Source organism: Plutella xylostella, chromosome 25 (assembly GCF_932276165.1).
Source record: "Plutella xylostella chromosome 25, ilPluXylo3.1, whole genome shotgun sequence".
NCBI classification, from domain to species: Eukaryota; Metazoa; Arthropoda; class Insecta; order Lepidoptera; family Plutellidae; genus Plutella; species Plutella xylostella.
Genome location: NC_064005.1, coordinates 1,531,106 through 1,551,511, shown reverse-complemented (window position 1 = coordinate 1,551,511; position 20,406 = coordinate 1,531,106). Strand labels below are relative to the sequence as shown.

Genomic DNA, 20,406 nt, shown 5'->3' with positions numbered 1-20,406 from the left:
GGGAGTAGGGTCTCATAATTGTTTTGTGTGCAATAACGTGTAGCTACTAAATTAAGTAACATAATTAGAAAACTGTATGTACACACTGATTTGAAAATAAATTTTATTTATTATTTATTATTATTATTATACTGGATTGACTTGTCTTCTAATGATAACTGACTGAATGATCGAATCAAGTATCGATTCTCAGCTCGACTCAACTCAAGTGACAGCTGTTGTCTATGGTCAGTTGTGTGCACATCACTATGTCGGCCGGTCGTGTCGATTGTGTTGTTGTGATAAAATTTATTCTGTCAAATAAAAGCGAATGTTGTGGTTCTTCGCTATCGTGCGCTCGGTTTGTTTGTTAAATTTCGGCTAAATCGACGATACTGTTTTTGTTATTGTGCCACGCGCCCCAAAATGAAAACACTGAATAAATTATTTCATTAATTCTTTAGTGTCGTCCCGATATCCACAGCTGTGGACGTGAGAAGGTGCAATCGTGCAAAATTGGCTTTTTGTGTTGAAATATCTCTTTTGGATTTGCAAAATAGATCGCTTTGCAAGGTCGTGATAACAGTCCGAAATGTGAACTGATATTTAGATACACTCTTACACCAAGAGTTGTTTTCTAAGTTGAGTGATTAGTGAGTGAGTGCAAGATGGGGTCCTATGGGGTGACCCTGGCAGACTTGCCGAACATCTTCATCATGATAGCGGCCCTCGTGTCCCTGTTCATTGTGCTGGTCATATTCCTCAGGTAATGTCCTAATAGATTCCAACTAGAACTGTCTAGCACCAAAAATGTTGGGTGAAATTTTCTGGAATCATCTGTCCAAAAGCTAGTGTTGTTGATGTGTTCTGTGATGTTTAAGGACTGTTATTGCACATAATGATAAAGATCATAAGCAATAAAGGCAATATAAAATGATTATTTCATTATTAGCAAGTCCATTTAGTGTTATTGAGTAAGTGATAAGCTTATCTCTAAGATAACAAGTATCACATTGTTATTACCAATTTTGTGATGATTTCAGTAATTTGCCTTGTGAAACCTTTACAAATTCTCATGATGTTGGCATGTACTGTTCATCCACTGAAGATTAACCTATGGACTGATCAAACATTCCTTCACTATCATCATCAGCCTATAGCAGTCCACGGCTGGATACGGCCTCTCCCAAGGCACGTCACTGGATGCAATCTTTAGCTTTAACATTCCTTGGATGAGTTAATATTCTTTGCTCGCAGTTTGATTACAGTTTAGTTTATGGGTTAATTGATGGTGGATGAAGCTGCTGTTGCTATGCACTGTTATAATATATTTAAAGATATAGATAAAATACTCTTTATTGCACACAAAAGAAACAGTTCCACAAACAAAGAAAAGAAAATAAATAGTACAATTGGCGGCCTTATTACTAAAAGTAATCTCTTCCAGACAACCGCATTGAAAGGATTTTTTATTTAATCAAATGCATATAATATTAAACAGTACTTTTTATTAAATTCTTATTGAATAATTTGCCATAACCTTTTAACTAGTAAATAAAATGAATAAAAATACCTGATAAAGTCTATTTTTATGATTGAAATAACAGCTATGTTATATCAATTGTTACTTTAGTTAAACCTTATCTAAAATGCTAAATTCATCAGCTATTAAATTAAAAAGTGAAGCTGTGCTCACATAGGCTACACATACCTGTGCTGAAATTAGTCTTCAATGCTAGATGCATGGTGACCAGCGTGGTGGACTAGGCCTAAAGCCCTTTCTTCATTGGAAGCAGAACTGTGCCCCAGCAGTGGGGACATGATGGGTTATGATGTGATGACATCTACCCCACACATTGTATATTATACCCATCATAATGGTGATATCTACCCATCAACGTCGTCAACATCGTTTCAACTACTTAGTCCTAATAGATACCCTACAGAAAAATAGGAGTGTTATAAGTTGAAGGTATTGTGAATGTATGTGGTTATCTGTCTGTGGTAACATAGCTCCCAAACAGCATTTGTTTATTTGGGTCATAGGCAATGTTTCCCCAAGTGTTCTTAGCCATATTTTAAATAACAATCAGCTTCAAAAGTTGGGGTTTTTTAATATTGCTTAGCTTATTTGGAATAAAGTGTTATAGTGACATGCACAAGGACAGACACAAAGCCATAACCAAAACTATAAAGGTTTATTTATTTTCGAAATTCGTCTATGGAACCCTAATAATGATAATATTGTTCTGAATGCTAGTTTTATTATTAGAGCACATTCATCAAAGCAAGTTATAAAACCAGTCCTCATTGCATTCTTAATAGGGTTTTAATTGTATTGATTGAGAAATGCCTGTATGACCTAAATGACCTATGTGTGTAATGTGTGTTAAAATAAATATCTATTGGTAGGTACTGTACTACTGAAATATTTCATATTATTGTTTTATAATAAATTATAGTACAATTATAAAATACAAATATAACACTAGTGAAAGTGCACTTGGATTAGTCTCTCATGTAAAAAACATAGAATCAATAATAATATTAAAATTGTAAACTTTAATATTATGTTGAAAACTAAATCTACATGAGTAAAGCATTTTAAATTCATAAATTCTTACAGTATCAAGTTTAATGTAAGTATCAAAAATAAATGCAATTTAATCCAGTATGTCTATTTCATTAGTGCCTTCATATTTATTTTAAAAGAATTAATTCTAAAAATATCATTTTATGAGTAAACTGACATACAGTTTTTCTTGTTTTTGTATTATTTAGTTATTTACTGCTAATAACATGAATTTTTGAATAAAATTAGCATTGAAATGCTTTTTATTAGTAACTAAAACATGTTGCACAAGACCACTCTTGACATTGGAGATTTTAAATATCAGTTGTGTAATTCTATGAAATATGTATATGGATTACTTTACTGGCGTTATATGCCCTTGACTTGTCTATAGTAGGCATTATACTATGTGAGAGTTACTAATGCATTTTGTAGCTATGTAAGTAATTTCTTACAGCTATGTGTGATTGTCATCATCATCAGTCCTTATGTTACATTCACTGATGGACATAGGCCTCTGTCAAAGAGCAGCATAACACTTTTTGTACATCCTTCTTCATCCTGCCAGTACACTGCCAATATTGGAGAATAAATCACAGGTAGTCAAAAACTGTATTTTTGTATGGTGTAATTTATTTTTCCTACAAATCTTTTGGACATGCATTTTAAAGGGTGCCAGCCTGGGATCTGGGAGTGTCCATAGTAGACTATAATATTAATATATGTATATGTTTTAGTTTACTTAATATTACAAATAAATCCCCATATTTATTTATGCAGGGGGTGCTTGAAAGGAGTCCCCTAACTCATGTATCAATTCTGCATCTTTCTATGTCCATAGCACCCTGGTCATTTAGCTGACAGTATTATTGGGTGATCCTTTTGCCAAGGTGACAAACCCTATTTCAGCTACACTTTTAGTCACATATCGTTGACTAAAATTATGGCTGAAATACGCTAAAAAGATATAAATCAGCAAGATAAAAAAACATCACAACTAACAAAAACATTTTACTCAGGTGTCGTTGGTTTCAAGTATTGTTCAATGTTCTACAGGTTTCAGTCATTGTATCAATTAAATGAGTCACTTTAAGACGACGATGGCAGGTACGTTGGCCCCCGTCCAAGACCTTTTCAGCTCCGATAAATAAACCAAGGTGAAAATGAACCCACCTTATTTATGTTGGAAAAGAGTTTAGATCTAAATTTATGACTGGAAGATCTAGATCGTATCAACAACCTGTTTTCATGATGAAGCTTATGAATAATATTTAGTTGAGATCTATTAGATTGTGCGTGGACGATGAGGTTAGCCAGTTAGCTTAGCGTGGGACGCCTTCGACCGACGACGACGGCAGGTCGGTAGTTGTTGGATAAGGAAGGCCAGCTTTTCGGGACTTGGGATAGGACTATATCCAGCAGTGGAAGACGCTGCTGGCTAAAGATTGGCAGGATTTATTCTATCTTAATAAAATGGACACTAGATGAATCTGAAATTATTGAATTCCTAAGGTATTTAGATAGACTTGTTTACGCTTTCAGTTGAGTTTCAATGTCATCCTCGTGTTTGTCTTTCAGCTGTGATAGTAAAGCTGCGTGCGTGTATTCATGTAACTGTAACGTAGTTTTCAGTATGACGACACTGTTTAATAGTAAAACATAATACAATGCAATTGAGCTCATGATATGCTCACGACTGTGATCTCAGAACGAGTGATCCTGGGAGTCACTCTTTATGACTGAAAAATGCTGCGCGAGCTTATGTTGTATTAAACGTGCTGATTGCAAGACAGCTCTCGTTCGTTCCTTTTTCGTCAGTATAGAGTAACCCTCCAGAGCTGAATCGATGCCCACTCGTACTCCGCATGTATGTTAACACCGCTGGAGCAGTGCAAAAAAAAGACCCTCTTTGCTGAATTTTGATGATGATGAATACGGGTGGTAGTTCTGTACAATCTTTAATCCGGCTGACACATACCGGATCCGCCGGATTACTGAATCGGCCGGACCGGATTGCAACCCCTCCACAATGATGATGTCCGTCAGCAGAATCTCCTCTCCACCCGTAACCCTGTAACAACTACACATCTCTCTCTCTTCCTATCTTTCTCTCAGCTCATCTCTCACGCCATCCCTCTCCCACAGGAACATGGAGGTGATAGGCATAGTAGACTCCATCCGTAACCCTGCAACAACCACCCATCTCTCTCTCTCCCCATTCATCTCTCATGCTATCCCTCTTTCTCCACAGGAACATGGAGGTGATCGGCATAGTGGGTGAGGGAGCCCGGGAGCCGTGGCCGCGGGGCGTGCAGCCGCCGCGTCTGCTGATGCAGCGCGTGCACATCCCCTTCACCTTCAAGCTGCTCGAGGACAAGCCCGTCGGGTACGACGGTGAGTTGAGACGGAATATACATGCAGACGAATTGAGAACCTCCTTAATTTTGAAGTCGGTTTAAATGAGAAGCGTTGGCAATGAAGAAGACATAGCTGCCGCTACACGCGTTCGTTATCGACGCAGATAAATCTAGTTTTATCGCGATTCGCCATAAATACAGCGCTGCGATTTGTGGAACGTGCTTTATCGAGTTTATCGACATAGATAAACGTCACTATATCGATATTCGCCATAAATACAGCGCTGAGATTGATGGAACGCTATACGGCTTCGTTATCGACGTAGATAAATGTCACTATATCACGATTCGCCATAAATACAGCGCTGTAATTGGTCTTCGTTATCGACGTAGATAAACGTCACTATATCGCGATTCACTACAATTACGACATTGTGTTAAGGGAACGAGTTTATCGATGTCGGTAGCGATCGCAAACAATATGGCACTTAATTCAAAGGGTCATTCGAATCCAAAAACGCATGATGAGTCCTTGTCATCTACATAATCGGTAGGTACAGTAGGGCCCGAGTGTAGGTACAGTAGGGTACAGAGCTAGCACACGGTGGTGCCGGCATCGTGGGCTCGGGGCCCGCTCGCCGCGGCCGCGGGGCGTGCAGCCGCCGCGCCTGCTGATGCAGCGCGTGCACATCCCCTTCACCTGCAAGCTGCTGGAGGACAAGCCCGTCGGGTATGACGGTGAGTTATGACAGTACACATACAGACGAATAGAGAACCTCGTTTCTTTCGAAGTCGGTTAAAATAAGAAGCGTTGGAAATAAAGAACACATAGCTGCCGCTACACGGGCTTGTTATCGATGTAGATAAACGTAGATTGATCGCGATTCGCCATAAATAGAACGCTGTGATTGGTGGAACGCGCATTAAAATAGTTCATCGACGTCGATAATGAACCTGTGTAGCGCCCGCAGTGTAGCGATCGCAATCAATTAAATTAAAAACGGCCGAGTGCTGTTTTTAAGATCAAGCGGATTTCATCACGTTAAAACAGCCTTACACTTGATTCGAAGGTTCGATTCAAATCCAATAGGTATACGTCAAATGTAAGATTAAAGTATGGTGAATCCTTGTAATATAGATACAATTGAAGAAATTTTCCCAATTTCTTGAATGTCTCGTCGCCGTATCGTGTTATCGACCGGGACATAATTGATTTCAATTGTCATTAATTAGTCCGGGAATCGACGGGTCACTGGTTGTTTCCAGCCTCAAAATGTCCATTCAGTAGCGGTCACACAGTTTGTCGGCCATTATGAAAAAGAAGAAGATTTTCCTCGATTTGCACCATATTGTAAGCATAAGTTCAAGATGATTTGTCAACCTTTGATCTCTGAGCACAATACGAGTACAACCGTTATTTGCAACAGCAAGCTCATGCCCATGCCCTAGCACTGGTTCATTAATAACAAATACCTGAAAACTACATCAAAATCGGTTAACGTCTAGGACAAACATCGTACAAGTCAATCTATCTTCATTTTCGAAGTCCATTCGGCTTAGCGTGTCGGTGACAAACTAGAACTCGTCTAGGACTTGTCACCTAATTCCAATAAAAATAGAGAAAATGTAACCATTTCATAATTACATTGTAATCAGTATCACCTCAGGCTGTAATGCTACTATAAATTGATAAACCGTTTTTGTTGCCACTAGTTTCCATTCATCAGCGTGTCGGGTAATGAACGCGGGACTCTGGTGTGAATGTGACAGCGTCTTGCGATATGCCATTGTTCATTGTCCCAAATGTTGGTTTCTTCTGTAGAATGTAATTTGAGTACCTATGTATGTTACTGTTCTTTTAAAGAGTTCTTGTTTACACACCAGTTAACTTTTGTGCAAATTCAAGTAGGTATGTAAAAGATAAGTAAGTATGCTGATTTACCCCCAATTCACAATCGTTTTTTCAAAGTGATGTTAAGGAAAATATTTCAAATATGATTGGGAAAAAAAAAGTGTGATGTAGTGACATAATAGTGCGATAATTAGTATCTTCGTGTTTACGTGCGTAATCTTGATCGTTGGCAGTGAATGAGGAAAACTATGAATTTGCCATAAAATATTATAGGGTTTCCCTTTTTTAAGATCTGGGGCTTCTTCAAGGAGGCGATACAATGGTGTTTTCTTTCGCTACTGTGTATGCCTGTGCGAGGCTTAAAGCAGCTTTTTTGAAAATAATATCTCTTGTTTAAAAGCCACTCTTCTAAAAAGTGCCAGGGCAATAGTCATGATAATTAAAACTTTTAGAACCTACTTCCTAATACCTAGTAGTAAGGTCTTAGGGCTCCGAAGTACCTTCTACGCTTGTTGGATCATAGCCTGCGGACGCTATCCTCAAAATGTGTGCCAATCACGAATATTGACGACTCTTTTCGTTAGCAATTTGTATGACATCTTGATGAGCGCCCCTTTCGGTAAATTTAGAAACTAATAAAACGCATACAACCTTCAGTGGACCGCATATCAAAATACTATCGACTAGAGTCGACAATATTCGTGATTCGCACACTGTCCATCTATCGAAACCCACAAATTGCAATAATTCAGCAAACAACACACGCGTGTCAACAGTACATATTTATTCAAACGGTTATTCGGTCGGTGTTTGCACAGACGTGGGCTGAAGTGGGATACAAATGGCACACGCAAACACTCGGTTATCGTGACCCAGTGATATACTGTGGTGCTTGATCGGACATTAACGTCATACAAGTAGTGCTTTGAGGGTGCTCTTCTTCCAGAGATAAGCTTCTATTCTATTCTCAGTGGGGGTGTAAGTACCTGTACCTGGCTCTCTCAAATGGAACCTTTGTGCAATGTGCATATCCCCAAGGTCTAAACTGCCTTCCTAAGCTTGGACCATTTCCCACCACGCTGGTCCACTGCGGGTTGGTGGGTTCACATATCTAGATGTGCTAGATCTAGATATGCAGGTTTCCTCACGATGTTTTCCTTCACCGTAAGAGCGATGGTATACATTGTACTTAAGTTAAAATAACTCATTGGTACATGTCAGCGCCGGGATTCGACGTGAGAAGCGGGCGCTTACCCGACTGAGCTACCACCGCTCCAGAGATGAGCTTGCTATGATTGCTTTTGATATATAAAATATTTACTTTCTTAGTTGGTAATATTCTGATTGATATTGCAGACAGCATCATATATCCCTTTCTGTTTAGGAGTAATTTTAATTTATTAATTTAATTCTTTATTGTACAAATATTACAAATTGATAATTTGGTGCTTTTCTCACTGGAACTTTTTCATTGCTCGTGAGAGTATATAATATACAAAATTTGGAGCGAGCCTTGAGGCTTAATAGTCCACTGCCGCATTGCAGTGGGAGCGGGACGAGCTAATACGAAGAAGTAATTGCATTTTTGTATTACTCAAGATGGTCTCTGACTGCCTCTGACCTCAAAAGGTTTGAAAATACTGGGAATAAAAATTGCTATGTTTTCTCAAATTAGAAGGCGCAATCGATCTCTTGATCTTGAAAAAATATCAAAATCAGTCCCCCTATCGCGAAATTGTTTTGACAACGGTTTTCGGATTCGAATTGGATTGAATTCGAATCGATCGAATTTCGTAAATAATAATATTACTTCGTTTCGACTTTGCGATAGATCCCCAGGTCCAGCTTACCTGCCACTGTTTGCGTGTGAAAACATATTTAACTTATAGGTATTGAATTAGTAATAAGTATGTACCTTCCTACTTTACACATTAACGTATGATTTGTCTGATAACATAGATGTGGCATCTACAAATATACTTACAGTAACAAAAATAAGCAGGAAACCCAATTTATATTAATAAACGTTGTCGCAGTTGGCAATTTAAAATATTAGGCCACAGCAATGGAACAACAACTTGCCTTGTTATCGTGCGGGCCACACGTGAAACAACCGAGATTTATTTATCGAACCCGGACGAAAAGCGTACCTTAGTTAATCATTGTATAATATACCTACAGGCTGTTAAAAAAAGTTTACTAAGCCGGAAAGTTTGTCTCAGGGGATCATTATTATGAACAACCCTTGTTTTATGACTTGAAAATTCGCTTTGTATAGAAATAAAATCATTTTTTTTAGTGTTTTCGCGAATTTCCAAACTTTGTAGGTGGAACGATAGTTTTTCAGAATGACCCCCTGAATCAACCCCTTCGGCTTAGTATACCTACCACTTTTAGAACACCCTGTATGTTGCAACGTTTCAGAAGGGTTATCACCGCGTTCGGTACACCACAATCCCGGTGCATGTGCACTGGAAGCCCTCGCTCCTCGGTGTGTGTTTACTGTGCGACATTCTCGAAATAAGGTCGTCGTCCCACAGATGTTTCCAGATCTGTCGCACAACTGGGATGGTATTATTTTAACATTTGGAATATTTACATAGCATGAATAGCGTACACTGATAAAAAAATGTAAATTTTCCTACAGGTAGAGTCCGATTAAAATCTAACTTTGCAAATTAAACACAATATGTAACACCAAAAAAAGTTTATTCTTCATCATCATCAGCAACAGTGTTTTGTAATTTCTGACATTGACATGGCTGGACTATTACAAAGCACTGTTGCTCGATATTTAGTTATATCAATTATGTTCAATATCAGTGTCAAAAATAATAATTCCTATACAAATTTCGGCACGCGTGGTTTTTATCGCTTTTGCTAATACCGACATCGACATCGTTATATTTATTTTAAAAGAAGCCAAACTGTTTTGCACCTAGCGGCGAGCGGTAGCTTAGTATTAAATCTTGATATCATTGAGTATTATATGCATTTTATGTAGTTACATACTGTGAAATTTACTAACAGCTGTAAATGTTTTTACACTGCAATAAAACTCAAAATATAAATAATAAATGTGTTTGCATGCGCTAGCACAGCATTCCAAGTGCTTCGATTAAAAAAAAAATTAAACCAATGAAAATGTAACTACGACGATGTTGGTAGGTACTTATTTATGAGATCAGCCATGACTCGGAACTTCGGAAGTCACACCTGCCATTTCCCGTTTACCTAAAAAACAACATAATGTTAATGAGGAAATCCCAGTGCCCCATTGAGGAAGCCCAAAAAACTACCAAACCAAAAAACCAAGATATTTTACTCATCATATCACATCAACATAACAAGTGGTCACTAATGAAAACACTTCGGTAAAGGAATAGCGAAAATAAAAGTAACAATACACACAAATTTGTATGACAAAGCGGCTTCATAAAAAACTTCATCCGCCTCGCTAACGAACCGGTAAACAAGCGGACTTATTGAAAAAAGTAGTCTCCTCCCACTTCCTGAAAGTATAGTAGTTTGCAATAGAAACCAGCAATCATGTAAACAAACCAAATTGTCACGATTACTCCGTAATCATATACATTTGACGATCAATTATGAACATAGTCTGATTTCAACGAACGCACCATTGTTTTCACATTATCTTCAACACGATTTAACTTGTATTTATAAGTTAAATTTGTTAAAACATTTGCAACGTAAAAATTTCCAAGTATTTGACAAGCTGTCATCTTAGTTTTTTACTCATCGAACTCTATAAGTCATTGAAAAGTTAGGGTGGCTTTTATCAAAGTGATAAATGTATTTAACTTTTTATTTAAACACAATTTGAAATAAAATTTCGTAAAACATCTTTTACCACGACTTAAATATGATTAGTAATCTGTTAAACCTAAATGCGGTCAAATGGCTATTTAACTTTACTAAACACATTTACGCTTGTCATGGCGTCAGTCGCGGCGAACAGCTGACCGACCGGCTGTCAAGAGAACTTTTCCATTTCTAGCATTTTTCCTCAGTAATGTCTAGTTGTTGTCTGTGAGAGATTCAGAGGTCATTGTTCAGAGGTTATGTTGAGGTTATCTAATAAATAATGGATTTGTGGGATATTTTGTTTGATGATGATGATGAAGAATTAGTTCTCTATATGAATAGACCTCGCTCATTACGCTATATTGCAGAAAGAACTAACTTATTTGAGACAGTACCGGATAAAAAAATTGTTATGAGATTTCGTTTGACAAAACAAACTGTATCGCTATTCTATTCTATTATATTCTCTGTGGGGGTGTAAGTACCTGCACCTGGCTCTCTCGAGTGGAACCTTTGTGCATATCCCCAAGGTCTAAACTGCCTTCCTAAGCTTGGACCATTTCCCACCACCCTGGTCCACTGCGGGTTGGTGGGTTCACATATCTAGATGTGCTAGATCTAGATATGCAGGTTTCCTCACGATGTTTTCCTTCACCGTAAGAGCGATGATATACATTGTACTTAAGTTAAAAGAACTCATTGGTACATGGCAGCGCCGGGATTTGAAACCGCATCTCTGGCGTGAGAAGCGGGCGCTTACCCGACTGAGCTACCACCGCTCGCTAAACTGTATCGCTTCTACTACAAGAAATTCAACATCATCTTGAATTTATTTCTACCCGGTAAGTAGCTAAGGTATTGAAATAATAAAGTTATCTGACTACATAATTATCTTATACTTTTATTTATACCTATAATTATTGTTACAGAAATAATGCAGTTACTCCAATGAACCAGTTGTTATGCACACTCCGATATTATGCAACTGGCAGTCAGTTAATTACTTGTGGAGATGTGATAGGTGTGGAAGAACCAACAGCTTGCAGAATCATTCATAGAGTTACTCATGCAATAGCATTATTGTATAAAGTATACATTAAATCTCCTGATACCATTCAGGAACAACGTTTTTTTGCTCTCTATAATGTGCAAGTATGGTTCCAATACATTGCACAATAAATCTTGTTCTTCCCTTGTAAAATTAGGGGCACGAACACGAGAAGAAGTTGCTTGACTATTCATTTTACTTTGAAATCACAACAACAAATAAATACAAACACCACCACGCGGTGAAAGCCGAAATAAGTTTTGTTTTGAAATAAGTAGTGTTATTTTCTCTATGTTTGAAATTGATAGATTGACTCCGTTTTACGCTGAGTCGTTTCGAATGTTCAATAAAAAATATGAAGTCTCTCATTAAAAGATGTGGAACTGAACGTAAATAACAAATCGCAGGATGATAAACGCATTTAACTAAATAGTAATCAAAAGACCATGGTGAATTATGAAGCTAAACATGTTTAGGATAAAATTGTTTAGTGCATTAAACGAAATTAGCTAAATGAATTTATGTAGTATTTAAATAGAAGTTCGTAACAGCCACCCTTAGTGTTGTTCGTAATCTGAAGTTATCTTTTATTTTTAATTCAATAAATTATTTTAATTTAATATTATTTGAATACAATAAAAAAAATTTTTCAAGAGCTTAATATAATTAACCAAAACAAAAAAAGGAAGAGGAAGTAATGAAAAAGCTCGACGGCATTTTAGACACGGCAAGCGATGACACAGTGGTTCCATTTATAATTACGGTCACCGGCGACTTCTGATAGTGATGATGACGAAGACGAAGATTTAAATTTGTTTTAATAAACATAAACACTTTATTTATATATAATCAGTTTTATTTTATAGTCTATGGCTTATATATTTAATCTAATTAGAACACTATAACATCACTATGGGCATAAACAATACGCTGTCAATGTCAGTCCGCCATATTTGTTTACATGATTGCTGGTTTCTATTGCAAACTACTATAACTAGTTGCCGGTATTAGGTCATGCTATGCTCTCGGGCTTAGCATGGGCGGTTGGAAACATAGATCGTGATACTAACTTTTTGAATTTATTTCTTCACTCTGCAAAAGTTTTAGAGCGGTGTTTCAAATTGAGTATCCTTGTAAAAAAAAATATTGGGTACTTGAGCGTTCAAGCATTTATAAAAGTTTGTATTAAAACTCATTACATTAAAAATCTTATTAAAAGATACTTCAGCGGATGACGTAGTTAATATCTGTAATTTTCAACTTAAGCTAGTGGAAGTGAGGAACTGGGTAGGCCCGTTACAATGTTGTATAGTGACGGTATTGGAATAAGGGTTGATTAACGAAAGGTTGATCATTATAACATCAGAGCATCAAATGATTAGTTACAAGTACAACATGTGCAACCGCCGTGAATTTGTGATGACTTGATGATCAAGCACGCATCATGGCGTGGTAATGATATGCCGCGCGAGCTTAGATTAACAATATACGAACTAGATGGAGTATCAGTTCAAAAGAAACGTCTCGACAAACAACACCCTACTTAATCTACCACTGAGCTCTTATCTTGGGTTAGTTCGGTTATATACTCTGTCTATTTTATTATTGGTTTTTTGACATTCGAAATCCCTTACATATTATGAATTACGAAAAGACATAAGCAAACGTCAAAAAACCATAAATAAGATGGACAGAGTATATGTATATGATGAAGATTTGTAACTTTATTCTTTGGTACGATGATTATTGGTTAACCTTAAAACGGTTTGACAGTAACCACAATGCGGACAGTTTGCTTAGTTTTTGTATCTGACTCACCATCTTATTCGAATATTGTTAATCTAAGTGCGCGAGTAATGAAACTCTATCAATCACGTGGCTCGCCGTGTTATTATGACATTGTGGTTATGATATTTTGTAAACAAACGACACAAGAATCATAGTTTATGTGTTTTTTATAGGTTGTTGCTACAAATAAAACTATCAGTCGTAAACTAGTGGCGTGGGGCAGTAAATGTTAGGTTCCTTCCCTACACCTTACAGACAAAACTGTTTGAATCATAATGTTATTATTATTAAGTTAGGTCGTAAAATTTTGTAAATAGGGTCCTGGTTGCTGTTTTGGCAGAAGTTAAGAAAGAGACTTTCATCTACCTACACTCTATTTACATAATACACTCACGGGCAATGAAAAAGTTCCACTCACAAAATATCGACACCAAATAACCCTACGTTTTCAATATTTCATTTAAAATTTGATCAAAATATTACCGTTTTCAGTTTGCAATATCCTGATGCTCTATTAAATGTTCTTCAATATTGCAGGATGCGTCATTAACCTAGCCTTTTCCGTTTAGGCATAATTTTGTGTTTTTCTAAGTGGAACCTTTTCATTGCCCGTGAGTGTATTATGTTCATGAATGTTTATATTAACACCCACACTTATCTTTATCTGCCCACATTTATTCGCGGACGAATCTTTACATGCGAATTAATCGCACGCACTGGGGGGCGATTCCAGCTTGACAACAAAACGATCGAACGAGAGCTTTCAAGCGGCTCGTTTAAAAAAACATTTATTTATATTTAGAACAACAAGAGCGTCGCTGTTAGCCTTAGATTAACGATATGTACGAACAAGATGCACATTCAAAAACAACCAATAACAACATAATAACAACCGATGGCTAAAGTCACAAATCTTCGAAACGAATTCATTGAAAATTAGTGCTCAGTTTTAGCTGGTAGAAGTGGGTGTTATTTGTCATCGTTCGCACTGACACTGATCTTGTTTGTATATTGTCAATCTAATCTAAATTATTAGCTCAGCAGCTCTCCAAAACTTACTTTTTTGCAATTTGGAGTGACCCCCATGTATGGAGTGGCCTTAGCATTGCCGTCACCAGTGTCAACACCCTCCGCTACCCACAGTTGATAGCGGTAAACACTCAAAAGTGTAAACACACGTAAATATTAATATGTACTAGCAATCGACTTGTGGAATTAATCGCCACTTGGGATTAAAATAAATCTGCATATTATTTGCTGAAAGCATTAATGGTATGTAGTTATGTACATTTACGAGTATTACAGATTATAAATGTGGAATTACTAGCTTTTGACCGCGAGATTCGTTTTGTTGATAAGGTTATACGGAAGCAGCCGATGCTACCGTTCTATCTACAACCTATCTCTATGTATCTCGTCAAATAAAAGACAATACCTTACCTAAGATGTTGCGATTCCATTAGCAACTGCACATCTTCTGGCTTTAGTTTCGTGACGATATAAATTGTTTGTTAAAGACTGTAACTAAAGCGAATTTTAAAGACCCATAAAGATTTTTCACTTACATGTCATGTCATGTCTTCAAAAATAATACAGTAATATATTGCAATTACCTTTCGGCCCAACGTAGTCACACTGCAGAGGCAGAAACACATTTTTGTGTTTATAATACACAATATAATCAATGATTCACTGAACCAACACTCGCAGGACCCTGTGTGTCCACAAATAAGGAAATTCTTGCACTCGTTTGTTTTGCACAAATATTGTCCCGGGATTTCTGAGCCAAAGAATTTTGTGTTTGAATACACAATTTGATCAGCTAGACTTTCCGCTTTTAAAAACGCTATTATTACACGTTATGGTCATTTTGATTTACGATCTTGTAATTAAAATCATTTGCAAAAGTAGGACGTAAATACAACACAGTTGTAAAATTTAATTCATATTCCAGTCAGCGATGATATCACGTTCTATTATTTTTGCTTAATGTGTTCACCATCTTTGTGACATATAAGATGCAGGAGTAAACATCACACCCATCAGTCGGTGTCAGGATCATCATCATCAGCCCGTAATCGACCGCTGCTAGACATGGGCTTATGCCAAGAACAATACTGTCCGTATTCCTTATTCAGCCACTATCGGCTACCTATCCAAGGTCGTCAGTCCAGCGGGCCGGAAAGCATCTCACTCTAGAGTTGCCTGTTCGTGGTCTCCACTTGATAGCTCCTTTACCCTGGTATCTGCTAACTGGTAATCGGTTTTTGCCATGCTTGTACCGACTCCATTATCCCACTTCTGATAGATGCTTTAGGGATCCTTTTCAACATTTGTGGCAGAAATAGACCGCTCACGCTCACGTGATACACACATGCCACAGTCTTCAACCATGTTTCCTCTTGTCCCAGGTGTCAGAAGTAGGCCGCTCATTTTACAGACATGTCAGACTTATACCCTGGTCTTCAACCATGTCTCCTCTTGTTGCAGGTGTCCACTGCAGCGTATCTTCAACAGTGCGCTACTGGCACGCGGCGTGGTGGGGCGCGCCGGCGCGGGACCTGCACGCCACGCTGTGGGGCTCGCTGCCCGACATCCTCGCCTCGAGGCAGTTCGTCAGGTCAGTGTGCTCATACTGCAGGTGTCCCCTGCAGCGTATCTTCAACAGTGCGCTACTGGCACGCGGCGTGGTGGGGCGCGCCGGCGCGGGACCTGCACGCCACGCTGTGGGGCTCGCTGCCCGACATCCTCGCCTCGAGGCAGTTCGTCAGGTCAGTGTGCTCATACTGCAGGTGTCCCCTGCAGCGTATCTTCAACAGTGCGCTACTGGCACGCGGCGTGGTGGGGCGCGCCGGCGCGGGACCTGCACGCCACGCTGTGGGGCTCGCTGCCCGACATCCTCGCCTCGAGGCAGTTCGTCAGGTCAGTGTGCTCATACTGCAGGTGTCCACTGCAGCGTGGCGTCAACAGTGCGCTGAAGCGCGTGTGAAGGTCTCTGTGATACAATACAATACTCTTTATTTGCACCAGAAACATAGAAATATGAAAAGTACCTATACTTAAATGAAAAACAGAGACAAAAGGCTGCCCTATTGCTTATACCAATCTCTTCCAGACAACCTTTGGATGGAAGAGAGAGTTTAAACATAGTTAGGAGGTAGCTGCAATTTGAACTGAAAAAGGAAAGCTGCATGAATGGAGCCTCCCAGAGAGGTCTTTCAACTGTATATACGTCCAAAGTACCCAGGCAGTCAATGACTGACAACGTTGATAAACCCTAGACCAGCTCTCACCGACACACTAAGAAGAAAATATGAGAAGGCTGGTATACTGGAAGCAACATTTTTGGTTCCAAATTACGAGAAAAGAGACTGCAATAAGCAGTAATTTCAACGTGTACATTTATTGCCAGTAATCTTCAGAGACCTTTGTGTTTACAAGTGGTTCTTAGAAATTTCATTTTCACTAAGCTTGAGAAATTGAGGCAATGACGTAACTATCGTGTAGGTACACAGAATATGTTTTCGATTGTTTTACATCTTCATCCTAATAAGACTCGGGCCAAATACAGCTCCCCAAAGCCCACAAGCAATTACGCTCGGCGTCTAAACACGTTACTTTCCATTTCTAAAGCTAACCGTCGGCCATCTTAGTTTTCCAATAGCATTGACATTCAACTTTCCTTTAGGTTCTGAGGAGGTTCTGAGGCTATTGACGCTGGATCACTTTCGTCTGTATTCTCTGCGCATTTATCATGCAAATTCTGCCCGAGTCGTGTGTTAGCGAGGGACGGCGAATAGAAATTAGTGTTTGTAAATCCTTGTTGCTGCACTTTCTTAACAAGTTTGTGTTGTATTATTGTTAAAATGTCCGCCCCTTTCGCCATTTACTCGTAATGTTAGATCAGGGTTAATAGATATCCATGAAACTCAAATTTTACCACAAATTAGAGACAGTCGATACCTATGATATGAAAGTTGCTTATAATAATATACTTATCCGTTTTGTCTTTTATTGTAGCTTTCATTTAAAATTTTAAATAAATAACAAAAACCTTGACGTGTTGGAATTGTAAACGAAAAGCCATAGTCAAGAAAAAGGAAAATACCATGTACTCTATGTGTTGGCCGTCATCTCTTACTTCATGTGTATCACTGTGTATCGATTTATATGCGACTATTAAATCGAGGCTAATCTTGATAAACTAGTGGCTTTTAATAAAAACCCAACAGGTTATGGGCCCAGGACAGCTTGGCGCGTGTCCTACAATAAATATTTTTGGAAAATACTACCACTAAAAATTTTAATTAAAAGGCCGGTTGTCAAACAGTTTTACAAATACAAACAGCAATAATGGCGAGTTCTAGTTCAATTGGTCTCCCTGTAGAGAAACTAAAAGGGATGGAAGACTACAACCAGTGGAAATTTATGCTGAAAATGCTCCTCATGCACGAGGATCTTCATGACTGTATCGAAGGTGAGGACAGTTGTAAGGATGAGAGGAAGAAGCAAAAGGCGATGGCAAAAATATGTCTGTCAGTAGGTCCGTCTGCGTTGCAACATGTACGCAATGCAAAGACGCCTTATGAGGCCTGGAGCAACCTCCAGCGTGCATATGAGGACAAGGGGCTGTGTAGAAGACTCGGGCTATTGAGGTCGCTGTTTGGTGTGAAGTTACAGGACAGAGATGGTATGCAGAGCTACCTATCATATATTACGGAGCTCGGGCAGCAGCTGTCGGATATAGGCTCAGCAATAGAGGATGAGTTCCTTGCAATAATCATGCTGAGCGGGCTATCTACGGACTTCGACCCACTAATTATGGCGCTGGAGAACTCCAATACGAAGCTGACAAGCGAGACAGTCAGGAGTAAACTTCTGCAGGAGCAGCATCGGCGCGATGTAAAGGAAGGTGAAATGAATGCACTGGCGGTAAAGAGACCTTGGACAGTGAGGTGCTTTCGTTGTAAGAAGCCCGGTCACGTGAAGAAGGACTGCCCCAATGATGAAGTCATCGAGCCTAAGGCGGGAGGAAGACGAAGTAGTGGAAAAGAAAACTCGCTACTGACGGCTTTGTCGGTGAAAGTTCAGAACGACGTATGGTACATCGACTCAGGGGCGACTCATCACATGTGCAATAACAAGCAAATTATGCAAGAACTGCAATGCAGCAAGAAGCTGGAAGTAAATGTTGCCAATGGAGAGAAGTTACTAACTGAGGGTATCGGCAAAGTAAAAGTATTATTAAAGACTGGTTTGAAGACTGTAAGTGAAGTCCACTATATTCCTAAACTATCAGCAAATCTACTTTCTGTTAGTGAGTTAAATAGAAAAGGGTTTAGTGTAGTTTTTGATAAGAATTTATGTAAAATAATTGATGAAGGTGAAGTTATTGCCACTGGTACTGGTGTTAATGGGGTTTATGAGCTTGATGTAGTTAAGTCAGGGATTGCCATGAACTCAGCATGTGAGGGGTTGGCGACTGAACAGTCTAGCGAGGTTCTGGAGATGCCTGCACTAGTTTCTGAGCAGGGCATTAAGAAGGAGTTGGTGACTGGAGAGTCTAGCGAGGTTCCGGAGGTGTCTGCGCTGGTGTCTGCGCAGGGCATTGATCACGAGTTGTGGCATAAGCGACTTGGGCACCTGAATGCCAGGAGTATGAAGCTAATGAAAAATGGGCTGGTCACAGGTATGGATTATCCAAATACTACTTTTAATCCATGTGTAGCTTGTATAGAAGGTAAACAGGCCAGACTTCCATTCCCTAAGAAAAGTCATAGTAGGTCTAATGTCAAACTAGGGTTGGTACATACAGATGTATGTGGACCTATGCAGGTACCATCTTTTAGTGGGAAAAGGTACTTTGTTACGTTCATTGATGATTTCTCGAGGAAAACATTCATCTACTTCATGGATAGAAAGAGCGAGGTCTTTGAGAAATTTAAACTATTCAGAGCGCTTGTAGAAAATGAAACAGATAGAAAAATCAAAACCTTGAGAAGTGACAATGGTGGCGAGTACATGTCTAATCAATTTCAGGAGTATCTGAAGAGCAATGGGATAAAACATCAAACTACTGTCCCACATTGTAGTCAACAGAATGGTGTGGCAGAGCGGGCTAATCGCACCATAATGGATAAAGCCCGCTGCATGCTCCAGGAGGCTGGGTTGGAGAAACAGTACTGGGCGGAGGCGGCGAACACGGCTGCCGTACTCAAGAACTATACACCAACCAGAGCGGTCATGGGAACAACACCTGAAGAAAAATGGACATCCAAAAAGGTGAATGTAGCACACTTACGTGTATTTGGTTGTGTAGCATATGCCATTGATGAGAAAGCAAGGAAATTGGACCCTAGATGCAAAAGGTATATTTTTGTAGGGTACTGTGAGAATAGTAAAGGGTATAGACTGGTAGATCCTGCTTTTCCAAAGAAATGTTTTAAAGCCAGGCACGTCACATTCATGGAAAGTACGTTTTTGGATAAAGTAGTGTCCAATGATGATAACAGTAAAGAGCATGATGATTTGTTAATTATAGATTCATCTGATAACTTAGATAGTACTACACAACCTGATCCAACACAGTCGTCGACGGAAGCTTCTGAGACATCATTATGTCAGCCAGACGTCGTCGAGATGGATCAGTTGTTACCTGATGACACAGTGAATCCTCGGAGACAAACCATGTTCAGTCTGGATTCATCAGTAGAATCTGTGAATTCGGATAACCACTCTTCGGACCCTACATATATTCCAGGATGTTCAAGCATGGATTCGGAGGACTCGCTTGATTTTGAAGATGCTGATACGGATGGGTATGCTGGGTTTACAGCGGTTACAGAAGACGAAGATATACCAAAGACAATAGAAGAGGCTCTGGGTGGCTGCGAGTCTAAACATTGGAAGGAAGCTATACAAGACGAGTATAACTCTTTCATAGTTAATGAATGCTGGACACTGGTTGATCTGCCTTCAGGGCAAA

The 20,406-nt window shown here is 39.0% G+C and overlaps 1 protein-coding gene across 1 annotated transcript in view; it reads left to right on the top strand.

Moving 5' to 3' along the window:
* Positions 1–219: 219 nt before the first annotated feature.
* Positions 220–20,406, top strand: part of LOC105387278 (cell growth regulator with RING finger domain protein 1) — a 54,657-nt gene continuing 34,470 nt past the window's right edge. The window contains exons 1-4 of the mRNA XM_048630094.1: positions 220–745; positions 4,803–4,945; positions 15,912–16,036; positions 16,460–16,470. Coding sequence (XP_048486051.1) covers positions 648–745; positions 4,803–4,945; positions 15,912–16,036; positions 16,460–16,470 — 377 coding nt within the window. The 5' untranslated portion in view covers positions 220–647. The remainder of the gene's footprint in view (positions 746–4,802; positions 4,946–15,911; positions 16,037–16,459; positions 16,471–20,406) is intronic.